The sequence below is a fragment of the Enoplosus armatus genome, chromosome 1, assembly GCF_043641665.1.
Source record: "Enoplosus armatus isolate fEnoArm2 chromosome 1, fEnoArm2.hap1, whole genome shotgun sequence".
Taxonomy (NCBI): domain Eukaryota; kingdom Metazoa; phylum Chordata; class Actinopteri; order Centrarchiformes; family Enoplosidae; genus Enoplosus; species Enoplosus armatus.
This window is the reverse complement of record NC_092180.1, coordinates 23798151-23820696: the sequence shown is the minus strand read 5'-3', so window position 1 is coordinate 23820696 and position 22546 is coordinate 23798151. Positions and strand designations below refer to the sequence as shown.

The following is a 22546-nucleotide window of genomic DNA, read 5'->3' as shown; positions in this document are numbered from 1 at the left end:
GGACAATGAACAGAGTGAAGTTGGGACAGGGTAGGTTAAATAAAAGAATCTACAATATGAAAAAACATCCATTGAGTTTTGATTTGATAGTTTCCCCATGTTAACATTTGATTATAACTATCCTTAAATAACAGGCGACACCTATAAAGGAAACATGGAACAAGCAAGTATGGTTTTTTTTGTTCAGTGTTGCTTTTCTGCAACTCCCCAGAAGATGGCGGTAATACAACAAGAATGACACGGCGGTCGATCTATAAGAGAGAAGAAGAAGACGACGAGGTGCAAAAGAAGAAGCATTCTGTTGTAAACAAACAAGTGGCAAACCAACTGCGACTACACAAAAATGTCAATTGTCTTTGTGCCAAAGAAACTACGAGGAAAGGCGAAGATTAACCAAGAAACAATACAGAGGGTAAGACACCCGAAAAGGATATTTAACGAAGCGACCAACTAGCCCGAGCTGTTAGCTCTCGTTCTCGTACATGGCTCGAGCGTTAGCTGTTAGCCACTAGTTAGTTAGCGTTACTTCACGAGTTTGTCCTTTCATTCACTCTTTGTTTCCAATCATCTTGGCTTCATGCATGCCGACCACCACCATTCATTTAGTACTGAAAATGCTTGGTGTTGCACGCAGTGGCTTTATTGTTTCGATAACCGATGGTTAAAGCCTGCTATAAAATGTAATTTTATTAGCTGCTGTGTGTTAGTCAAGTTGGTTCATTTTTTGTTTCGTCTGTCCCAGTTGCTGGATGAGAACGACCAGTTAATTAGATGCATCACTGAATACATGCAGAAAGGACGGGCAGTGGAGTGTGTACAGTAAGTCAAAACAATCCTTAATCCAGTAATACAGTTAACTGGTAATGCATAATGCATTTGCAGTGGTGCAGCATGTGTCTGCACACTGTTTTGAGTTGTGTTCTGCGTACACGAGCATGTGCTTCTCTTTTCCACTGGGTATTATGAACTGCTTTGTTTTGGGGTTTTTTTTGTGCTTTTCCAACAGATACCAACAGATCCTGCACCGCAACATAGTCTACCTGGCAACTATAGCTGATGCCAGCCCGGACAACATGCCTTCCTCTTCAAATGTAAAGACTAACCATACAATTCATGAGTAAATACTGCAGTTAACACAGTTACGTGTTTCGTTGACCAGTCGCTTATTCTTTATACACTGTTATTGTTTCTGTTTCCAGTCCACACCCAATGCAACCTCAGCCTCTACTCCAACTGTGAACGGGCATGAAGGGAAATGATGCTGGCAGCTTCTCTCAGTGGAGTCAACTCTTTGACATTAATGTGGTTAAGAAGGATTTTTACATCACAGCAAAATATATTTATTATAGCTATTGTTTTCAGCGATGTTACCCATTCCATGATAGCTGTTGTTTCAGTTCAATAATGCTGAATTGAATTTTAATGTTGAAAAATTCTGTGAATTCAAAATGTCACTTTTGTGTCATCGGAGTTGTATTACATAAAATGAAATGTACATTAAAAATACTTTTTATATTTGAAAGTTGTTTTTGGTGTCAGTTTTTGAAATCCATCAGTTCAGAGGCCACATTTTATCAGTGGACGGGATTCCCAGTTAAATGGATATTTTTCAGCAGGAGCTGAGGACAGTTCAAACATCTTTACATTCAAGGAGGAAAGCAATCAACTTTTCTGCAGAAAAACTACAAAGACAGCATTTCGAATTGCTAGTCATTTTTATTCATTTTTTGCATTGCTGGTACACTTGGAAAGATTCAGTTGCCAGCTCGAGAACAATAAGCAACATAAGCCAAGCAGTCCCCTTCATATCTTCTATCAGGGCAACATGTTTTTATTACTATTTTTTTCTTATGTAGAAGCCACTAGTAAACCATTTGACACAGCTGAGAAGCTAACAGTTACAGTCCAAGGTCTGTAAGGATGTCTTTAAAAAAGGCTGCAACAGTTAGGGAGAGAACACAGACAAAAAGCAACAAACCCTATATCTTGATTGTGCAAAGCACAGTAACTATAAAAAGATATATATTTATATGTATATACAGCAAACAATTCTCTGTAAACATGTTAAGTATGTTAGTTTTCTGAAAACATGGTGTCATTTCATAAATACAGGCAACATTGGCATCCGCAAACATCACAAAAAGATAACATTCTGGGCTTTTAAATACAGCCCATTGCCATAGAAACTGAAAGAAACAAGGGCTCGAAAACACCCTCATCACACAATGTTTTAGTGTTTAGCATGGCATATTTGGTAACCTTTATAGATGGATGGTGTAGTTCATCTCTGTAGGAAAAAAATGTGCTTTTTCACATATTGGGAGGTGGAAAATAATGTTTTATGTAATATGCCTACAAGAATACTAACATACAGTAATGGTATAACATGTAAGAAAATACAAAAATAAGATTAATACTGTCAATAATTGTACAAGAAAAATATTGTATTATTAAACAGAAGAAACGTTAGGTTTATGGGAGTTAGTGTCAATCTGGAGCAAACAACCGCCAATTAGAGAGGAGGAAACGAATGCGCTTCCAGGTGTGAAGATGTTCCCTAATGCCCTCATCCAATAGGGCGTGGAACTTCACCGTTACTCTATAATCTCAGACCGCCTCTTATCTCTTCAGCACCATTCATCTTCTGAACAACGCTTTGGTTGGAAATAATATTCTGCAAGTGCTATCAATACCAACATGGCACATTGTTACTGCTATAATTCTTAACTCTGGTCAGTTGTTGAAAAAGTAGTGTATTTCTCTCAAATTACACCTCTGCAGTGACTTACTATATTTATGCTGAGCCTGCTCAAAGCCTCTGAATAAAAAGAACTAAATATTTATATTTCAACTTCAGTATTTTACAAGCTATGAAACAGTAGATGGTAGCTGTATTCTGAGTCATCTTGCGTGAGATTTGGCAGTTACAGCTATGTAGACACAGTATATTTATTATGGGCAAAATGAGAGCATTTCAAGCCCCTGCCCCCTTGTAATCCCCCTCCTTTATATATACACACACACACACACACACACACACACACACACAGACACACACACAGACAGACACACAGACAGACACACAGACAGACACAGCAGCCGCAGAAGCAAGTGGGTGACGGCCGTGCACGTCTCCAGCTCTTGTCTGAGGAGACGTCAGCTCAACAGACAGAGAAACAACCACTAGGCTAACTGCTGCCAGCATGACACATGCACCTTTCGGAGTTAAAACATGGCAGTTCAAAAAACTTCAAAATACGTCTCTTTTCCAAATGGGGATGTTTAACATGGAAAAATATTGATACAAAAATGTTGAGCCAGTGTGTATACTTAATTTTGCCTCTGAGGGCTTTGAAATCTTCCAATTCAGTGGGTGTGGACTGTAATGGCTGCAGCTCAGCCCACTCAGTGGCTCATCTAACAGAGCTACAGGCCCTCTGCGGCACTTCACCGCTGACTTGTTTGACATTAGACTGCGATCAGTACTGGTGAAGGTAGGAGGGCCTGTGCTCATGTTTGAGGGGGAAGGATTTAAAGCCCTTGGTCATGGGTTTGTGTTGCTGCTGTTGCTGTTGTTGCTGTTGCTGCTGCTGCTGCTGCTGCTGCTGCTGCTGTTGTTGCTGCTGTTGCTGCTGCTGGGCGAAGGGAAAACCGGAGGAGATGCCGGTAGAGGGGGAGCAGTCGCTGGCAGTGGACCACACGGGAGACTGCAGCATCTGCATGGAGTCGCTCCACTGGGATGAAGGAGGGATGTTCATCTGGTACAAGGAAGAGCTGGGATTGGGCATGGTGTTGGTGTGGGTGTGGGTGTGGGTGTGGGTGTGGGTGGAGTGCTGCCATGGCGCTTTGGGAGGCCAGGTTTTAGTTTTGCTGTCCTGTGGAACACAGCGGGCGGCAATCAGCACATTTGAAAAGGTCGATATCCAATCAAAAAGTCACAACAAGATCTTACCAATCCAAAATTTCTCATAACAGTCTTTGGGTTAATTTGTGAAAGCATTCCAGAGGTGTCCTACAGTTATTTAATTGGTTGTCGTGTGAGTTTATACATTTGGTAAAATGCAGCCACAGACTAGCACAATGTGACACGAAAAACAAGCTATGCATCTCACACAGGAAAAATAATTCCGAATGTAAAAAAAAAATCAACTTACAACCTAATTTCATTTTGCAACACTTTGTTGTGCCAAGAAAGACAGTTTGATCACATCAGTGACCATTGAAGTTACCCTATGTAAAGTTAAAACTGTTCCTCTGCTGAGCTAGTCATATAAACAAAGTGTAAGCTAAGATTTTGGTTTCATTTTTCCAGTAAAAAAAAAAAATCATCATAACTAAAAGTTCAAGACAACTCAGAAATGCCTTGAACAATGAAGGAAAATGTCTCTTTGCAGAATGTTTGCAGAAAGTTTGCAGGATGTTTGCAGGATGTTTGCAGGATGTTTGCAGGATGTCAACACTAGCTCTAAACACTGGGGGGGCTCATACTTTACCTGGTTATCATCGCCAATATGATGAAGTGGTGGTGAGGGCAGGGTGCACACCTCCGGCTCACCACAGCTGTGTTTTCTGAGAACAGACATTAACATTGAACCTTAACAGCACTCACTTTCTTTACAGCTAGAGTGTTTCTCACACAGCCGAGCTGCAGCAGGCATTTCTACTGTGATGATGAGTAAAATGGAGAGACGGTAGGTATGAAGAGCAGCCAAACTCGCACATCCTCTTTTATGCAATAAATATTAACAAGTGTGTATTAAAAAGGGATGTGAAAAAAGACAATTTGGTTGACATAACAAAAACTAAAGAAATTCAGTTGATTGCATTGTATGATAACTTTCAGTGCAGTTTGAATGTTGTCTTTGACATTAGAAAGACAGAAAATGAGATGATTGATGGGTTTGGGACTTACCTCCTTTGTTTAACTGCCGCTACAAGGTCCGGCCCAGAAAACATGGAGAACAGACTGTCACCGTTGGCTGAGGACGTCTCATCGCTGGAGCTGGCAGAGTCTCCCTGATTGGCTGACCAGCTGCTGTTTACAGCCTCCCTGAGGATACAACCAGAGGTGTTAGCACTGTTCCCGTTATACTCGGTATTTAAAAGGTATTCATAGGTTAAAATTTATTAGATGATGTCTGAACTCCTTGATGACACAAATCTATATCTGTGTGAAATTGCAAAAGTTGACTTCTCTGCTTTATACTTTGGTGATTTACAAGACATCTATTAGTGGCCTTCGTTTGGTTGAAAAGTTTAGGTTTTGGACATCTTGGTTACATTAACTGTTGATTCAGTAGCATTTGATGATTATATATCATCAAATGGCAGCATCTACAGGATCTCTTGGTCCGATTTCATGGCAAGCGCTGTATAAAAGTTATTAAGTGAAATCCTTTCCTTAAACTACAACATTCTTACACTGGGTTTACAAGTGAGATGCCACTACAGTAATGGCCGCTTGTTTACGTCTGCCTACTTTCTCAGATTAGTCGCTAAGGAAGATGGTGTAGTCTCACACTTGTGGGCTGAATTAAATGACAGCAGTCATGATTGACGTGGTAAATGCCTCATATATCGATGATGTGTGCCACATTAATAATTTAATCAAAACATTGCTCACCACTACAGTGCACTATGATGAAACTAAGCTTTAAATAACCCTGCAACAGTTCAGCACAATACTGTTGCCCAAAACAAATCCTAAAACATGGCTCAGGGATTTTATACATGTGTGTCTGTGCATGTATCTTGTTATTCATATTCCAGATCAGATTTGTAAGGCAGGGAACCCTTGGGAATGTTATTTTCTTCTGTATAGCAGTGGATCAGTGATGAAGGAGATGTCATGCACAGATACCTACCCCTCACTGTAGTACTCTGGGTGGGACCAAGTCCTGTGCTGCTCATCAGGCATTGGCCAGTTGCTGCGCGGGTTGCTGGGGCGACGGATGTGCTGCACCTGCCGTTTATGCTGCATGGCCTGACTGACACCGGCAACGTAACGTGCAAACTCCGGATCAGAGCCAACTGCGCATGCAAAAAAGGGAGGATAAACACATCTATGAGTTTCTGACACCCTCAGCTTTTCTCTTTGGCTCCCTGGAGCTCAATCTGTTTAGCCAGACTGTCGACCATAGCAGAAAACCACAATGGGCGAAAGTCAACTCTGCACAATAGGCCTCGACTGCAATCAAAAGAGTCTGCTGCACTGTAAAAATAGCAACCGACACAAGCTCAAATCAGCATAAACCGTCAACTTACAGTCGTAGCTACATGCAGGGGAAAACAGCTGCTCATACTATCTGACCCACATTGATTGTGTTACTCTGATCAGGGTCCAAAGTGGTCTATATCTCTAATGGTTACACGATGGTATACAGATATTATCACATAGATAATTTATCATACACTCACTAGCAGCATTGAGTACTGACATTTAGCACACTTTTTCATGATGTCTGACGTACTGAATGCACTGAATAAAGCCTAATAAACAAACATGTTTTTGTATGTAATGCGGACTTGGCAAGCTTGTGACAATCCTGATTATTTCCTGGAACTTTGGCCAAAGCACTCTGAAGGGATGTCAAGAGAGCAAAGACAAAAATAAGCAGGGACACCATTTATCCCCCCCACACCATTACACTGCTTTACTTTAATGCAATGACATTGCCTTGTGCAGGATAATAATCTTTATATAGTATTCCCTTAATGTTTTTATCAACTGAAGACTGCACACAAATATTATTTTATGGGACAATCAAGATTTGAATTTAGATGAGCAACTTTTAATGTGTCAGCTGGACACCCACTGCAAGCATCTTAATGGTTTCAACTGGACTGGATGGAACCCCAACCCTGTTTTGAACATTAGTCTCCTGGTATTATGACTAACTAATAACTGCATTGCAAGTCATAAAAACATTGCTAAGCTGCTTCTCTGACGGTTTGTTTGATAATGAAACAATGGTGTCAGCAGAGCTCCTGGCCTGGCCTGCCCCCCCCCCCCCCACACACACACACACACACACACACACACACACACACACACTGCTGACATAACAGTCTGACTGAGAAGCAGGGGAGGTCCAGACCAACACTCCTGTTTGGGCATCTCTTCATGACAAAAGAGATGACAGGCCACAACTTTATGAAAACGGTGCTTGGAGCCTTTTACACCTTTCCTGAAAGAAGTACAAGATCCAATACAGGGGATGATGATTCAGAGAAAATGAATGAAATGCACTTTTTCCAATGACACTACCTAATTTAGTATTACGTGAATCCCAAACTCAATGTGACTGACGACAAGAAAAAAAAAACATTATTGAGCCACAGTCAACCAAAATCATCTCATCTGGTGTCAGCTGCGACTCTTTTAAAGCTGCGGGATGACCAAACACACAGTCAGTTCGCCCTTATAGCCTTCTTGCAAGCTATTTAAATGAACAATAGGTATTTAAATTTGGCAAAACTTCCAAGATTTTTGGGTGTAAACTGAAAACAATAACTACGTTGCATGAGCTGTTTGTACATTTTGAAGGTTATCTGCCCTCGCGCTCTCTTTACTGCGAAAGTTTTAAAGACGACTGACTCACCAGGTCCTTTATGCCGTTTGATTAGTCTCAAAACCCACGCACATAAAAACCAGGCGCATGCATGTGATACGGACCACATTTGTGCATGTGGAGCAAACATTTCTTTGTTTTGGGGGGGTACTGTTCTTTTAATGAACCTGTTGAGGTGAGTGGATCTCACCTGCTGGGTCAAAGGGAAGCGTGTCTCCCAGGACTCCGAACACTCCTTCACTCTGGTCCCTGTTGGGCCAAGTGTTGTTGCGGGGCCCCTGTGGCTTCTGACCCAGCATCTCTGACATGACACTGTCCATGTAGGTGCTGACCAGACCCAGACTGTAAAGATCTGAGCTCAGATCTGGCAGGCCAGGAGAGCCCCACTGCCCGATTGGACCCAGGGGTGACAGCCCTGCTGGGGGGCCTTGAGGTGGAGGCTGTTGCCCAGAGGTGCCGAGCCACTTGCTTGCCACTCTTTGCTGTGGCAGGACCTGGGGTGGGGTCTGCTGAGGAGGAAGCTGAGGAGGAGGTGGCTGCTGTTGACTGATGGGCTGCAGGAGGTGCTGGTAGTACTGCAGGGCCTGTGGGGAGGGCTGTTGAGGTGGAGGAGGGGGCTGCTGCTGCTGAGGCTGCTGGGGCTGCTGGGGTTGCTGCGGAGGAGGAGGTGGCTGTGGTTGTGGCTGAGGCTGTTGCTTCTGCACAGATGTTGGAGGCTGGGGATGAGGCTGAGGCTGGGGCAGGGTCTGAGCTGGGGGCTGTAGAGGATTGTGAGAGATAGATTGGGAAGTTGACGGAGGTCCACTCGGGGGCTTCAGCTCAGCGGGGTTTGCAGACGCCACAGAGTTCCTCCTCTTGACCAAGGGCGAAGCCTGCTGGGACTTGCCCATGTTGAATCCTGAGAGAAAGTCGATGACATCCTGCATCTCTTGGTCAGTCGGCAGGTTCATCCCCTGGTCCTCGGACACCAAGCCGTTGGCCAGCTGGCCTTGCAAGGTAGAGTCAGGGGCGCAGGACAGGCTGCTCATCTGCAGGATGCTCTGCAGCCTCCCGTCACTGTGGCACAGGCTCTTGGCCTTATCCTCAGAGCTACTGGTTGTCAGCATGCTGCGAGACGGGGTGCTAGGGATGGAGTAACTGCCCCCACTATTAGAGCTGGATGAGACCTTCTTGGTAAACTTTGAAGTCAGCTTGGATATTGTTTTGGGCAATCCACTGGAGGTCTTGGAGCTGGTGCCTGGAGGCAGGTCTGTCTGGCCACTGTAGTCTGGGCTCTCCCGCTGCAGCTGTATCTGAATAGTGGGCAAGGCTTGATCTCTTTTGAAGGGAAGAGAAAAACAAGTATTTAATTATTTAGTATTAAAACTACTTAATACAGTAATCTGAATTCACTTGACATGGGGTGCTGGTCCATTTGCTTTCACAGCACAAACAAACCGCACCAGAGTCTGCTTGGAAGCAATGGCAATACCCTCCTTTTCAAGCTGCCTGGCCCGGTGGTTTGGTCCGCACCAGGGTTCAATTGACAGCTTTCACACCAGCCCAAATGTACCAAACTAACCAGGTAAACGCACCGGTTAGTTTGGGTTCCCTTTAACCACCTAAATCTCAACAGATAGTACACCGACCACCTGTACAGAGAGCTACCTGGTAAAGGGACTTGTTGGCAAATTAAGAGGTTATTTATTGTTATCTAACATTCACTCACTTTCTCTCCTTCCACCTGTTGATGTCAAACACTGCTGTGTAGAGTACGTCCACCAGACCAAGTGTCTTCTCCGGGTCCAAGCTCCGCTGGAGCAAGGACATCGTCGCTGGGTCCTCCTTCAGACACCTGAACATGTACAGAAACACACACGCACAACATGGCAGGATAGGACATGAACTAAGTGCATTTGCTGAAGAGATGAATATGTGACATTTGATATTCATAAACAAGAAAAGAAGAGCCAAAAACAGCTCACAGACTGATTTAGTGTATTCATTGTGGCTCACTGCCCGTCCACATCTCAGCTGCTCAGAGTTAGAAATCAAACACACACCTCTTTACCTGGATGCTAATTCAAACTTCACACTGTCCAACCACAAATAGCGACTAAAATGAAGACAAATGCTTTCGCTTTTCTCCAATAACCTGCTGCAAGATCTGCCAGTATGTCCAACTTAACTGCTCCAAGAGAGGTACGAGGTATAATGCTGTTTTAATGGGCAGCTCTTCATCATGAATGTATGTAGGCTATATAACTGTACAAATATGGCAATAACCCAGCACAGAGCTACCCATTACGCGTACATTTCTATTTCAAGATGTGCTAATGCCAGTACCACAGTTTAATAATATACTACTGAAGTAGGTTAACACTATATTTAAAAGGTGCTGAACAGCTTTGTGTACTTAGTCTAATAAATCCAGTGTATTAACCAGATTCTCCATTCCTCTTCATTGTGTTGTGAACCTAAGATGGCGACAGTTTCATATCCTCTTTAGGGGAAGCCTTTCAGTGTAAACCACCCATCTCTGACTGTGTACATTAGAATTACATATATAACTTCTTATAACGTCTGTTCACTCTGCTACACTTGCATCCTGTTGGATGCACAAAACCACATGATGAAATATTGGTATATGTAACTGTACCTGGATAATAATGACATTTGCATAAGTTTCATATTTCTCATAAAAAAAAAAAAAAACATTTAATTGTCTGAGACAAACAATACAATTGGGGCACAGTTGGACATCTACTTCTTTAAAAACAAAGTGTCTTGATGTACTTACCATGTAGAAGGAACCTGGACCACCACCTTGGAACCCTCAAGAGTGATCTGTGGAGCATAGGCCTCCTTGTTTTCAATCTGAGCTGTATCAACAACCACCTGTTGGGACACAGAAACACACCTGCATGACCATCTCCAGACAGAAAGATTTTCTTCACAGCCATTTATTTCCTTATTGTGAATTCTACTTGTGCAAGCAATCCACAAAAGGTTATAGTATACGATAGTGGGAGGGATCAATTTCTCCCAGTGTAACACAACTCAAGAAAACTGACAGCAAAAAGCAAAATACTTTTTTCACTGGACATTCATTTCCCACCAAGCAGAGAGAGGTGGTTCAAGGTGAGGAAGCTGAATGTATTCAATCAGCCAGTGACAACAAACAGGCTAGCCTTCCTTCCTGCTGCTGCTGGTCAAATGTATTTGCGAGTTCTTTGAAAGTGGCCTTGGCTCCTCGAGACCCACGCAGCTGGGTCACAAAGAGGGAGGGAAGGTGGGAGGAGTCCATTTCCTGTATTGCAGGAAGTTACCCTATTGTTATTATAAAAGCAGGTGTATCCTCGGAAACCCGGACTGCCCATGTGAGAGAGTCACGCATACACACAAACAGCCTGTCAGCCATGTTGGAACACATACAACAAGGTTATTGGGAGCGAGGAGGAGGAGGAGGAGGAGGAACAGCAGCAAAATATACAAGGTCAACTTCTTTGCTGGACTCCGAATGCCATGACTGGCAGGAAAAAGGGAGTCGCTGGTGAATAATGTACCCAGGAATGACAGCGGAACAGATGGGATGATTCTTACTGTGTGTGTTGCATGAGGGTAAAAGAAAGAAAATAGGGAGGAGAAAGACTGAGCGTGGGGAGGTATGAATAGTGCATGACAGAGTGTGTATGAGTATGTAAATGTAAGCGTGGGGAAGATACTATGTGTGTGAGCGTGTGTGTCCATCATACGCTGCTGTGCGATCTATTCTGGACTCAGTGGCCATAGGCTCAGATAAGGAGCCAATGCAAAGCGCTCATCCATCATCCAGGGATTGTTTTACAGTTAGCACGGGGCTAGCAGGGCTGGATGGGAACACTCCCTCGGCTTGACACACAAAAACAGGGCAGACCACACAGAGGAAATAAACACCGGAGCATAAACACACTGGTGTTACTCTGAGGAGAGTCTTGCTGCTGATCCTCCCAACCCATGACTCTCCTTTTCAACGGGGGGGGGGGGTCTGCTTGCAAACCCGCCCAGGCGAGCCCATCCTTCACCCAGATGCTGCAGGAATGTTTCTTCCCTTTTGTGTCTCTCTGGTGTTTGTTTACACCTCTCGGCTGCCTCAAAGCAAGCGGACAGATCTCCTCATCTCCATTACAAATCTGACAAACAATGGGATGCAAGTTGCCAAACCCACAGATGCACAAAAGGAGAGGACTCAGTAACTTAAGCAGAAGTGTCAGTGAAGTACAACAGGCCTGTTCACGTCAGCATGCTGCCTCCTTTCCACTGCTCTGTAGTATCAACCACACCGTGGTGACGGATGTTAGGAAGAACAAAATACTGAATGAGGAGTGTTTTTTATTGTGTAGCGTAATATCTCTCACACAAACACAAAAGTACACCTTTATGAAAGACTGTTACAAGAACAGAGAAAAACTATCTGAGATGTCGTTAGTGTTTCTGGTGCATTTTTCACATTGGAACATTTGTTCATAAAAAAATAAAAAAAAAGTAGAAAGGAAAATCCAGAGCATGATCTGTAGTAAAGAAAAAAAACCTTTTATTTCCTTTTTCTCTCATTTTTATTTACAAATACTTGAAAATTTGTGAAAAATCATACTATTAATACAATAAATGACAGCTGTACTGTAGCAACCCTGGTCTTTCACATGTCTACTCACCAGACCAGCCTGGGCAAACAGCAGCTGGACAGCCGTCTTGCAGGCTCCTCTCCAACTGGATGGGCAGACTTGGTTGAGGACCTCGGTGACGGGAGAGTCGTCCCTGGGGGTCACTCCGTTCTGGCCCAGCGCCTCCTTAATGAGCTGCAGCATCGTGTGCTGAGGAGACAGAACAGGGTGGGCCATCAACAAAGCAGTCCACCATCACTGTCTGCTGATGTTACACTACAGATGCTACTAAAAAAAGCAAATACAGCTTTCACTAGTCCATGTATCTGCTGAGGTTATCACTCCAAACAGTGAAAATGTCTTTAAACTACTGACCCAGAAAACGTGGCTGCCTTTGAAAGCGACACAGAACAAAATTGTGAAAGAAAACGGGGTAGTCCTTTTTTGTAACTGTCAGGGCAACTTGGGTAACCAATAGAAGTAGTAAGAAGCTGGCCAGTCGAGTCAGGGACCATACCGTTTTCAGTTTGAGGTTTTCAGCCGCTGACTCGTTGAAGGACACTCCTTTGAGGAAATGTGAGCCGATCTGTACAGGAATGGTGGGCAGCTCGCACTGGATGGGCTGGGAGGTGGTCTGCATCCTGCCTGCCTGCTGGGCCTCCGCCTCACTGCAGCAGCTCTACACACACACACACACACACACACACACACACACACACACACACACACACACACACACACACACACACACACACACACACACACACACACACACACACACACACACACACACACACACACACACACACACGTAATCATATCATATAACCTAATATATAAACAGTGCAATATTATAATTAAACAAGAGTAAAAGAAAACCAGTTCCCATATGGAGAATATGTCAAATTTAAAGTATCAATAAATTAAAATGTATTGTCCTATCACATGATTGTAGATCACCCCTCTCTACTCATCATTCTATCAATCTTTAGAGATATCTATTGACTTTTTCTTTTTTAGGAGGGAACCCACCTGTAAGGCTGCCTCCACAGCTTTGGGGTTAAGATGAAAGCCGGCCTTCAGTGCGTACTCACTATGGCCCAGGCTCTCCAGTGCTGCTTTGTAGGCCTGGAGAGAAAACATGCCATCAACATTGCTTTCATCATTAAGAACAATCTGTTTTGATGTTACACTTCCCTGGTACTGCAATTTCATTAATCTATATAAAGGTAAGGTGTTACTTAAAAAAACTTTGTTTACTTTGAATGCAAAAGTGGGAACCCATTTCATTCTTAAAACATCTCAGGATTTTTCTAAATCTACAAGCGACTGTAATAACAGTCCCTGCCCTGGTCTTTAGGGTGTTACTGTGCCTGTAAAGCATGGTCGATCTTCATGTTGAGCTCCTTCAGCTGGTGCTCAGGGATGGTGGTGTTGTTGGAGCAGAAGAGCTGCTGAACCTGGATGCCTGCCAGGCAGCCGTCCCGGCCCCTCTCTCTCAGCCTCGCCATGGCCTGAGGGCACAGCAGAGTACTGGGTCAGAGTGACAGCAGGAACATCAACCCAACTACAACACGATCTCACAGAGAAATGCCAGAAACACCAAAAAAGGGTGTTTTAGGGGAGAGGTTTCTTAGAATACTGCAAAAGTCGTATGAAATCATAAAAGTTTGTACAAAATAGATGTCAAACACTGGGAAATACAACTTTTTAGATGATAAAAAGCATGCGTGTAGCTTCTGAAAAAGACTCCTGGCAGCCTCCCTCTGCCTAAACGCCCCCCCAGCACATTCTACCAGAATCTATCCAGGCCTAGTCCCCTCCAGGGCTAACACTCTGCATGCCAGGGCTTAACAGATCAATCAACCCACTATTCTCCTCTCTGCCTCACTTTATACAACAAAGCTCAAAATAGGCCACTGGGACTGATTAGCCTGAGGATTAGTTAAGTCCTCTTACAAAACTGCCTCCTTTACATGGGTTGGGGTTTAGAGGGGTGCAGAACATAACATTTCAGGTTCACAGACAAACTGCAGCCCAAAAATGAGGAAATAGGAAATTGAGGCTGGAAATCATAAATGGCTGGCATTTCTCAGGAATGTTTAACAAGTCCACTTTTCACCTCACACAGAGAAACCCCATATTTCCAAGGCCCAGACCAAGACGGGTCCTGGGGCGCCCTGTTGCTGCATACCTGAGCTGCACCTTTCCATGAGCGGGAGGCTTCCTCCAGCTCTGTTAGAGGCCCGAGGTCGGAGCTTTGGGAGCGGGCGTTGGCGCAGCGCTCCTGGGCCTGGGCAAGAGCCTCTGCCAGGCAGGACTGAGCCACGGGCTGGACCTTCTGCAAAGCCTGCGATAGAAACTGGAAATGGACCTGCATCACCGTGAGGAAGCACCGACCCAGCACCTGGAGAGACATGACAGAGATTACTGTTACAACATACCTCATTCTGAGGGACATCCATCATCAACATGCTTGAGTAAGTCAGTCTGGATGTTTGAGACACCAAACAACATGGATGCCCGCAGGCTTGGAAACTAACATGTATGTCCACATGCCACAGCGATTGGTTAACACTCTCAATAACCAACTTCTTGTGCTCGTTCACCTACAAAATACTGTTTTCCAATATAAACAGGACCTCGAAATAATGACTGGCTGCCTCACTAACAAGTTATCCCTACCTCTGATATATTGTACATTTCCAGGCCTGTTCACCCAAAAAGCAACAAAGAAGCTAAAAAGAAAATGCAAAACTCAAGCTCGTTATCGTTTCCTTTTCCATACCTTAAGAACAGAGGCTCGACGGGACGTGCAGCCGTTGTGGTATATGCCAAGTAACAACATAATCTACTTTCTCCATTCACAAAAACATCTTTCAAAATAAAACATCTCGATAGGGCAGATTTTAGCTAAACTAAACTTGTGCGTGTGTTTGCATTCGTGGTAAATTGTGTGCTGTAAACAGATATCAAACATCTGAGAATGAGTGCAATGTGTATTTGTATTTACAAGCAAGAGACAGTGGTGACAGAATATGTTGAATTGAATATGTATGGTCAGTGTGTGTGTGTCTATGAGAGGAAAGTTTTGTGTATGTACTAAAAGACTGGAAAATTGCAGCCAGGATAGCAATGTTTCATGCTATAGATCCATCTACCTCCGTTTATTAATCCTTGCATCTCTTTTCACTTCTAATGTGGGGAAAAAAGTACAAAATTTTTCTCGGTAGACAAAAAAAAACAAAAACAGTAGCATCCCAGGGGAACGGAAACTACTTGAAAAACACAATCCTTGCCAAGATATGGATTTGTGGTTCAATAGCGTACTTACAGCTTTCTCATTGCCTTTGTCACAGTTTATTCAATATTTATCACAGGTTTATCAAGCATTTTTTACCTACATAGACTCATCTCCCTTATCACACTGGCTCTGTTGATTTCTTAACTTTCTTTAAATTGAGTAGTAATTTGCTCAAATCAAGTAGTACATTGCAAATTTTCAAGTTTTATTTTCTAATCTAATCAAGAAAAAGCAGAAAAATTACATAAGAATATAATAAATTATAATATTAGAACATTGATTAAACATTCATACAAACAACAAATATTTCAGGGTGACACTTCGCACACACCTACAGAATTGACTGTATGTGTGTTTGAGTGTGTGTTTGTTCGGTGAGAGAATAGTTCACTTTTAGAGGCGGTTTGTTGTCCGGTTTGCAAAATAAGAGAAACAGGACACCACAGGGTCCGCCACGGTCACAGGGTTTTCTTTTTCAGGTACCTGCTGAAAATATCTCAAGGGGGAGGCTGAGCTGTAAAGACAGAAATATGCTGCTGCTTTCTGATGGTAGACAGGAACAACGGGACACAGCAACTTTCCTTCTTCAACACCACACACAACCAAGACTAAAGTGCGGAAATGACTAAAAACCATGACACCTCCACTTCCATCAAACTAACGGATACTGGGAGGCCCCGGTGGCCTAGTGGTTAAGACACATACAATATACTGGAATCACAACATGGCCAATTTGGCCAGAGACTTTTGTTGTATGTCATTCCCCTTCTCTCTTAGTTAAATTGGGATCATATAAAGCACAAACATGCACTCTGAGGGGTCCCAACATACAAAAAAAATGGACTCATAGGAGGGAATACCACTCGACTTATCATTTTTAGCCACAAACTGGTCCATTACTGATCACTTTGTTGTGTATTATCGCTCCTAACATTTCTATTCTCTTGTTTCTCTCAGTATTGTGTTGCAGTTCGGTATATCCACTATGAGTTAGCTAACAAGGGGCGCGTGTTTGCTAAAACAAAGTAGTACTGAAATGCAACTAGAGACAGGAGAAACAGTGCCTTGTCTGGCAGAAAATGTAATGACGACATTGATGGTACTCTGTACATGTGATTACACTAATAAACATGTTTGCTGAGTCAGTGGATAAACAAAAGGTAGAATTATGAAGTTTTTCTCTTGCTTGTGATAGCAGGGAGAGCCAATCCCAAAACACAGATCATCACATATGCAAGGGAAAAGATCCTGACTAGTGATGGGTGATAAGGTCAAAATATCATGTGGTTTTATTTCAGCAGTTCCTTATTATGCTACCAATATGAAAATATTGTGTGTTGGATTCAAAAGAAACAAGACTAAGAGTGTACAGCTACACTAACAGCTCTGTGAGGCTCTATTTAGGAGCAGTGGTGCTTTGAGTTTAATACCATCGTCAGCATGCTCACAATGATGATGCTACAATGTTGTTGTTTAGCAGGCATCATGTTTACTATCTTAATAAACCACATATTGGACAAATTTCACAGCAATCCATCCAATAGTTGTCGAGATATTTAAATAAAAATCAAAAGTATCACCAAAGTCAATATTTGACATTTCACGGAAATCCATCACATAGTTGTCGAGACATTTCAGTCAGGACCAAAGTGGCGGACCAACCAACACAGACCGACCGACATAACCATCACTAGAGCCATGCCACTAGCATGACTAATAAAAACAACAGCTGTAAAATGCAAGTCTATGTCCTTAGACCCATCGTACCTACTCCAAGCTTACTCTGGGAGGCTTGATAAACACAGGCCCAGATCCAGTGTGCACAAGACGAGAAACTCCAGCTCCAGCTGTTGACGTTGAGCAACTAATCAGAACTCAGTCAGTTAAAGGGGATTTAAATGTGTAGGCAAAGTAGACAAACACCAGAAGACACATATAGCCTGATAATGAAGCTCGGACACAACACATACAGCCAAATAATGCAAACTCATATCACCTGAAGTGTATCCTAATGAAGACCAATGAACACCAGCTGACAATGAGATCAAACTCAAAGTGTTACAAAGTTGTCTACAATAACCAAGTGAGGGAGAAAAAATGAGGCCATGGCTACAGCACAAGATAATGGATAACACATGTGATTGGCTGTGCAGTATCCCACACAGTCATGGAAAATATGAGAAATACGAGTGCAGCGGAGCCAAGCCAACGTTGGGCCCCTCTCAAGCCCAAACAAGGCGAAACGTGAATCAATCAACATTTATACTTGTATTTTCTGAGAACACCTGCACCAGTGCACCGAATCTAGGAAGAGGGGTGTTCCTGAGATCTAGACCTCTTCTAGGGAAAGGGAGTGTGAGGCTGTTATAATAACCAGATGGTAAGGTCATGTTGCACCGCTGTCTGATGTAGTGTGAAAAAAGCCTACCATGGTTGGTTAATTTCAATGGTACATCTTTGTCTTTTGCTGGCTCACTACTTCTTATTTTTATTTTTTCTGGGTATTCCCTTTTACACAATCATTCTAGAGAAAAAGGAAGGTCACAATTGTCTTGAGCCCTGAATTCCTCAGAACTGGTCACATATGTTGATACACTACAAACTGAAAATACTTTTACTGTGGCACTATGAGGCCATTCTGGATATGATGAATGAGCAAGTGTAAAAAAAATCTAGAAATTAAATATCTTAATTTGGTTAAAGGGGGTCTCTTCTTTAAAAGGATTTAATGGTCGGGGTAAAACACGTACCTAAAAAAGGTGCCCAGTGGAGTGGCTGCCATACAAATGTTCATGAGGTTGGTCAGAAGCAGAGAGGTGGAAAGCTCATACGTTGAAATCAAAGTCATCAACTATGTTAAATGTTGTCCTTGTCTGTTGCCTTAACTGTGTTCAAAATCATAGCCTCTTCTCACAAGGGCTTTTCATGTCTTTTCCTTTCCAATTTTGTCTCTTTCCACAATACACAAGTCAAAAACCCCAATGAAAATAACTCCAACAATAAATACATCATATGTGTCACTGCAATTAGATGAAGCCCTCATATGATATGACCACATTACATCAAGAAACCAGCAACTGTATTAAAAAAAAAAAAGCAAAACACCAAGAGTGTTTTTAACAGCTGAAGACCAAGGGGTTGTTTTTCAAGTGTGCACTGGGGTTGGCTGGGAGAGCTTATGCAGTTGTCTGACTAGAGAAGCCATGAAGGTCTCTCTGGTCGTGGGGACGTCTCCGTCTGCCTCTGGTTTTCTCTCTGTGGTTTAAACTTACAAGCTCGGCAAATGGCCTCTAAACAAATCGTGACATTTCCATGCATATTTGGCAGTGGGGTGACCCTGAGCAGCCAGGGAGCCAGGCTCTGTTTTGGAAAAAAAAAATGTTTTTTTTGCAGACTGCACTGACCTGAACTTTTGGGGGCTCTTTATAAAAAAGAAAACAAAAAGCAAAGGAAAAAAGGGGGGCGGGGGCAAAAGAAAGAAAGAGGAGAAGGAACAATGGGGGGGAGCTTCACATACCACAACTCCCCTAACTCAGAAATGCATTTGGTTCTTTTTGAAGACCTCATAATACATCAAGCTGCCAAACAGCATTCCTCGACTCATGCAGACAAAGGAAAAATCCCTTTTACAGTCACAAATACATCACATCATAAGGGACAGGCTCAATTAGCAGCACTTACTACAAGCTAGGTCTAAACAAGTTTACAGAACTTTCTTCAACCAAAAACAAAAACAGTAGAGCCGATATTTATTCAAAAAGCAAAGCTCTACTTGAGTTAAAACCTAGGCCACAGATGACTCATCGCAAAATCATAAAGCCTGTTGCAGATTAAGTTAATTATAGGGGCACGTGAACAACATTTTGATCACTTCATCAGCTTTAACTGATATTTTTCACTTCTTCACTATCAGCACTTGTTTTACGATTTATATTACTTTTACTGTCATCATGTTCTGTGCTATGAATACAAACGTCTTATGGGAATCAAAAGAACCCACTTACTGTGCCATTTAACCCCACTATTTTTGTTCTCATGTAACTGGCACATTCACTCTACCAACATAATATTATTGTGTACCTGCAGTGTTTTCTTGGAGGTTAATACAACTAACACACTCAAATAAGGCCATTGTAAAGTAAAGTATTAATGCTTTTCCTTCTCTGCTTTAACAAATGTACCCTTTATGCCCGGGGCCAGACAGCAAGTGTGAGTGCCAAGCCATGCGGTCTAAACTTTCACAGACTTGGGCTTCCTCTAATATTCATCTGTGCATATCCAAGACCACAGAGAGTCAGATTTACTGACTGCGGTGCAAAAGTGTTTCCTGTTTAGGGCTTAGCCACATCCACTGAGGTCCTCCAGTGTCTTCGCCACAGCCATGTACCCATTCCCTGCTACATGCTAAAGGATTATGGAAACACTGATAATCCGCATTATTTCTGCTTTATATTGTAGTGTTTCACCTATACAGAGTTTGCTACAGTTTTGTCACAGATGCCACAGAATCAGATATAATGGAAAGCTTTCTTTGTCTAAAGTCTTAAAAGCATTCATAATTCTGTACTAAGTAGCTAATATGAAGACTGACGGGTGAAATAGAGAAATACAGGTGTAGCAAAGAGGAATCAACAAAGGGAGTCTAAATTTAAGCAAACAAATAAACTTGAGGCAAGATGGAGGTAAGATTTTAGGCCAGAAGAGGAGGAGCTTTCCCATGTTAAAATGTGTACAATGTAAAAATGTGTTTTGTTGTCTTCGCATCTTACACTATTCACTTCCATATGCAGCAAATATCTGTCGTGAACTTTTCTGTCTTTTAAATGTTATCACTGAATAAAAAAATCCCATTAACTACCAAACTCAAGTCACAATGAAATTACAATCAGTTAATTGTGAGTCTCTACATTTTCTGCCACAAGACAACAGCTAAAGACGTCTTCTCCTAATCTGTGGGGTAGGGGGTGAAGAGCCACACAGGGAGTTCCACAGGCTCACAGCTGTGTAATACATGGAGGATAAATGTGTATATGTAGTAACCATGAAGGAAGGATGGGGTTTAGGCTGGGGGCTGCTTGGGTGTGGTGTACAGCTGAAAATACAGCTATTCGATGCTAATGGCACCACATGTCTCTTAGGGAAGCACAATTATAGAAAAAATGCCAATTGGAATTACTCAAATAAATACTGTAATTGAGATTTTACATCACAATTACCAATCACTCATTATTACTACAAAGAAAGAGCACCTCTTAATGTTTGAATCATTGTGTCCAGATCTTTTGCAGGTGCCCATTTCAGACTGATGCTGTAACCTGAAATGAACCAACGTTTGAGGTCTGACAGTGTCAACATGCATTATCCAACCAGGCTTCACGAACCCTCTGACCTGGGTTTAAAGTGGGTCTGTTGCAGCCTAGATTTAGTAGTAAAGGGTGAACAGGGGTTTCTATAACAACTACAGGATTACTTTTCTCAGCCATAAGGTCTGTTCCTCTCTATGTTCATGTTCTTTTCTTTCCCCTTTCATAGAGTCCTCAACTCTGCTGGGCGGATATATTTATACAAGATGAGATACAAAGCAGAAGCAGACCCAGCTCTTGTGTGAACGGTGACAACCGCAGATTAACCAGTCTGGGATTAATGGTCACACACAGGTGTGTGCGTGTGTGTGCGCCTCTTGACTGTTAGGGAAAGCTAAAACTCTCTCGGTTGATCAGGTGTGACAAAAGACAAATGGACAAAAACAACGGTGTAGAAGAGAGGGACATAGAAAATGAATTTGAGACAGAGAGAGTAAATGATTCCTACATCACAGCTGAGCCTTTTGGTGATTTGGTTTATCAGTCTCCGAATCCTCACATGAAAAACACCTCAGCCACAATGTTTTACATTTTACACATCAGCAAATTCAGTGCTGTGGAAAGATGGTGTGACAAAAGATGACTTTTCTTCTCACATCCTCAGTGTTTTTCACACCTCACCCTCAGATCCTGACACCAGCTTAACACTGGGCGTGAGAATCCTATTGCAGCCAGGAAACACTGATTCACGGAGCCAGCTAACCATCTTAGCACTACTGCTAGAAGACAAGTCATGAGTGAATCAATATGATGAAGTATGTGGTGCTTAACTATACCGCCTCAGGTTGTGAGTTTAACTAATTATTTCCAAGAGAGCAAACAGTACACTTGAATGTCAATAACTTTTTCTTTTTTTTTTTCATTTTACTTAAGTCAACACAATAAGACATACTTGTGACATACAAGTGTTTATAGTGAGATGGTGTGTGATTCTGTGTGAGCACCTACCTCAACATCCTGCAGGCTGAAGTCGTTCTGGTCTTTGAAGTTGGCGGCCCCGGCGCTCAGCTCCATCAGCATCTTGGCGATCTCAGGCTTTATTGCTGCAGTCAGCCTGCTGGCCGCCTCCATGACGTGTTCCTGCACGTCCTTCAGTTGCATAGCTGCTTTGGAATAGTGAGAGTTCCTGAACACACTGCTGAACAGGTCTGTGAGGAAGGCGCTGGCCCGGCAGAACACGTTGAGGGCATCCAAATATTTGGAGATGCCTTGCTGGATGTCTGCAACCGCGGTAGTGGCGCCAGAAGGAGGTGGGTGGCAGCTGCCAGGCATGCCCACCCCGGTGCCTATGGGCGAAGAGGCCGAGCAAGAGGAGGCCAGGGAGGCGCTCAGGGTCCGGCTCAGCTCAGGCATCTGGTACTGCTGGTGCTGTTGCACTTTCTGCTTGGACCCGCCGAGCAAAAAGCGACGCTTGTAGTCCATTTTACTTTCCTGCGCACTACAACAATACATAAGTGGTGCAACAGCACCGGAAGCTGCTGTTTTTAGTTCGTCTTTCCCCGCAAAGTGCTCTTGTCCTCTTTACAAAAACACCAACCCCAACGGTCCTGAAACTGTTCAAGTTACGTAAAAAGACAGCTCAAGGATTCCACCTGCCAGAGGCTCATCTCAGTGTGCCTTGTAGAGAGGCAGCACAGACTTGGGTGAGGTCGGTGGGCGATCAAAAAGACTGGCAGGCTGAGTGAA

The 22546-nt window shown here is 43.0% G+C and overlaps 2 protein-coding genes across 3 annotated transcripts; one reads left to right on the top strand and one right to left on the bottom strand.

Annotated features, from left to right (window-relative positions):
- Positions 1–276: 276 nt before the first annotated feature.
- Positions 277–1465, top strand: ss18l2 (ss18, like 2). The gene is made up of 4 exons (XM_070909077.1): positions 277–412; positions 743–819; positions 1007–1091; positions 1200–1465. Exons 1-4 carry the CDS (start codon positions 344–346, stop codon positions 1257–1259), a joined length of 291 nt encoding a protein of 96 aa, XP_070765178.1. The 5' UTR covers positions 277–343; the 3' UTR covers positions 1260–1465.
- A 1592-nt stretch (positions 1466–3057) lies between these two features.
- garre1 (granule associated Rac and RHOG effector 1) lies at positions 3058–22312 on the bottom strand. Of its 2 annotated transcripts, none has more exons than XM_070908049.1 (14): positions 21809–22312; positions 14388–14600; positions 13567–13707; positions 13226–13321; positions 12711–12872; positions 12245–12403; positions 10351–10448; positions 9280–9405; positions 7762–8888; positions 5865–6030; positions 4913–5050; positions 4494–4569; positions 3642–3875; positions 3058–3596 (listed from the first exon to the last, which is right to left on the bottom strand). In XM_070908049.1, the coding sequence occupies exons 1-14, from the start codon at positions 22310–22312 to the stop codon at positions 3480–3482; spliced, it is 3357 nt and encodes a 1118-aa protein (XP_070764150.1). In that variant the 3' UTR covers positions 3058–3479. The 2 variants fall into 2 exon arrangements, with proteins under 2 accessions (XP_070764150.1, XP_070764157.1); XM_070908056.1 differs by having other exon boundaries at positions 3058–3593.
- Positions 22313–22546: the final 234 nt, after the last annotated feature.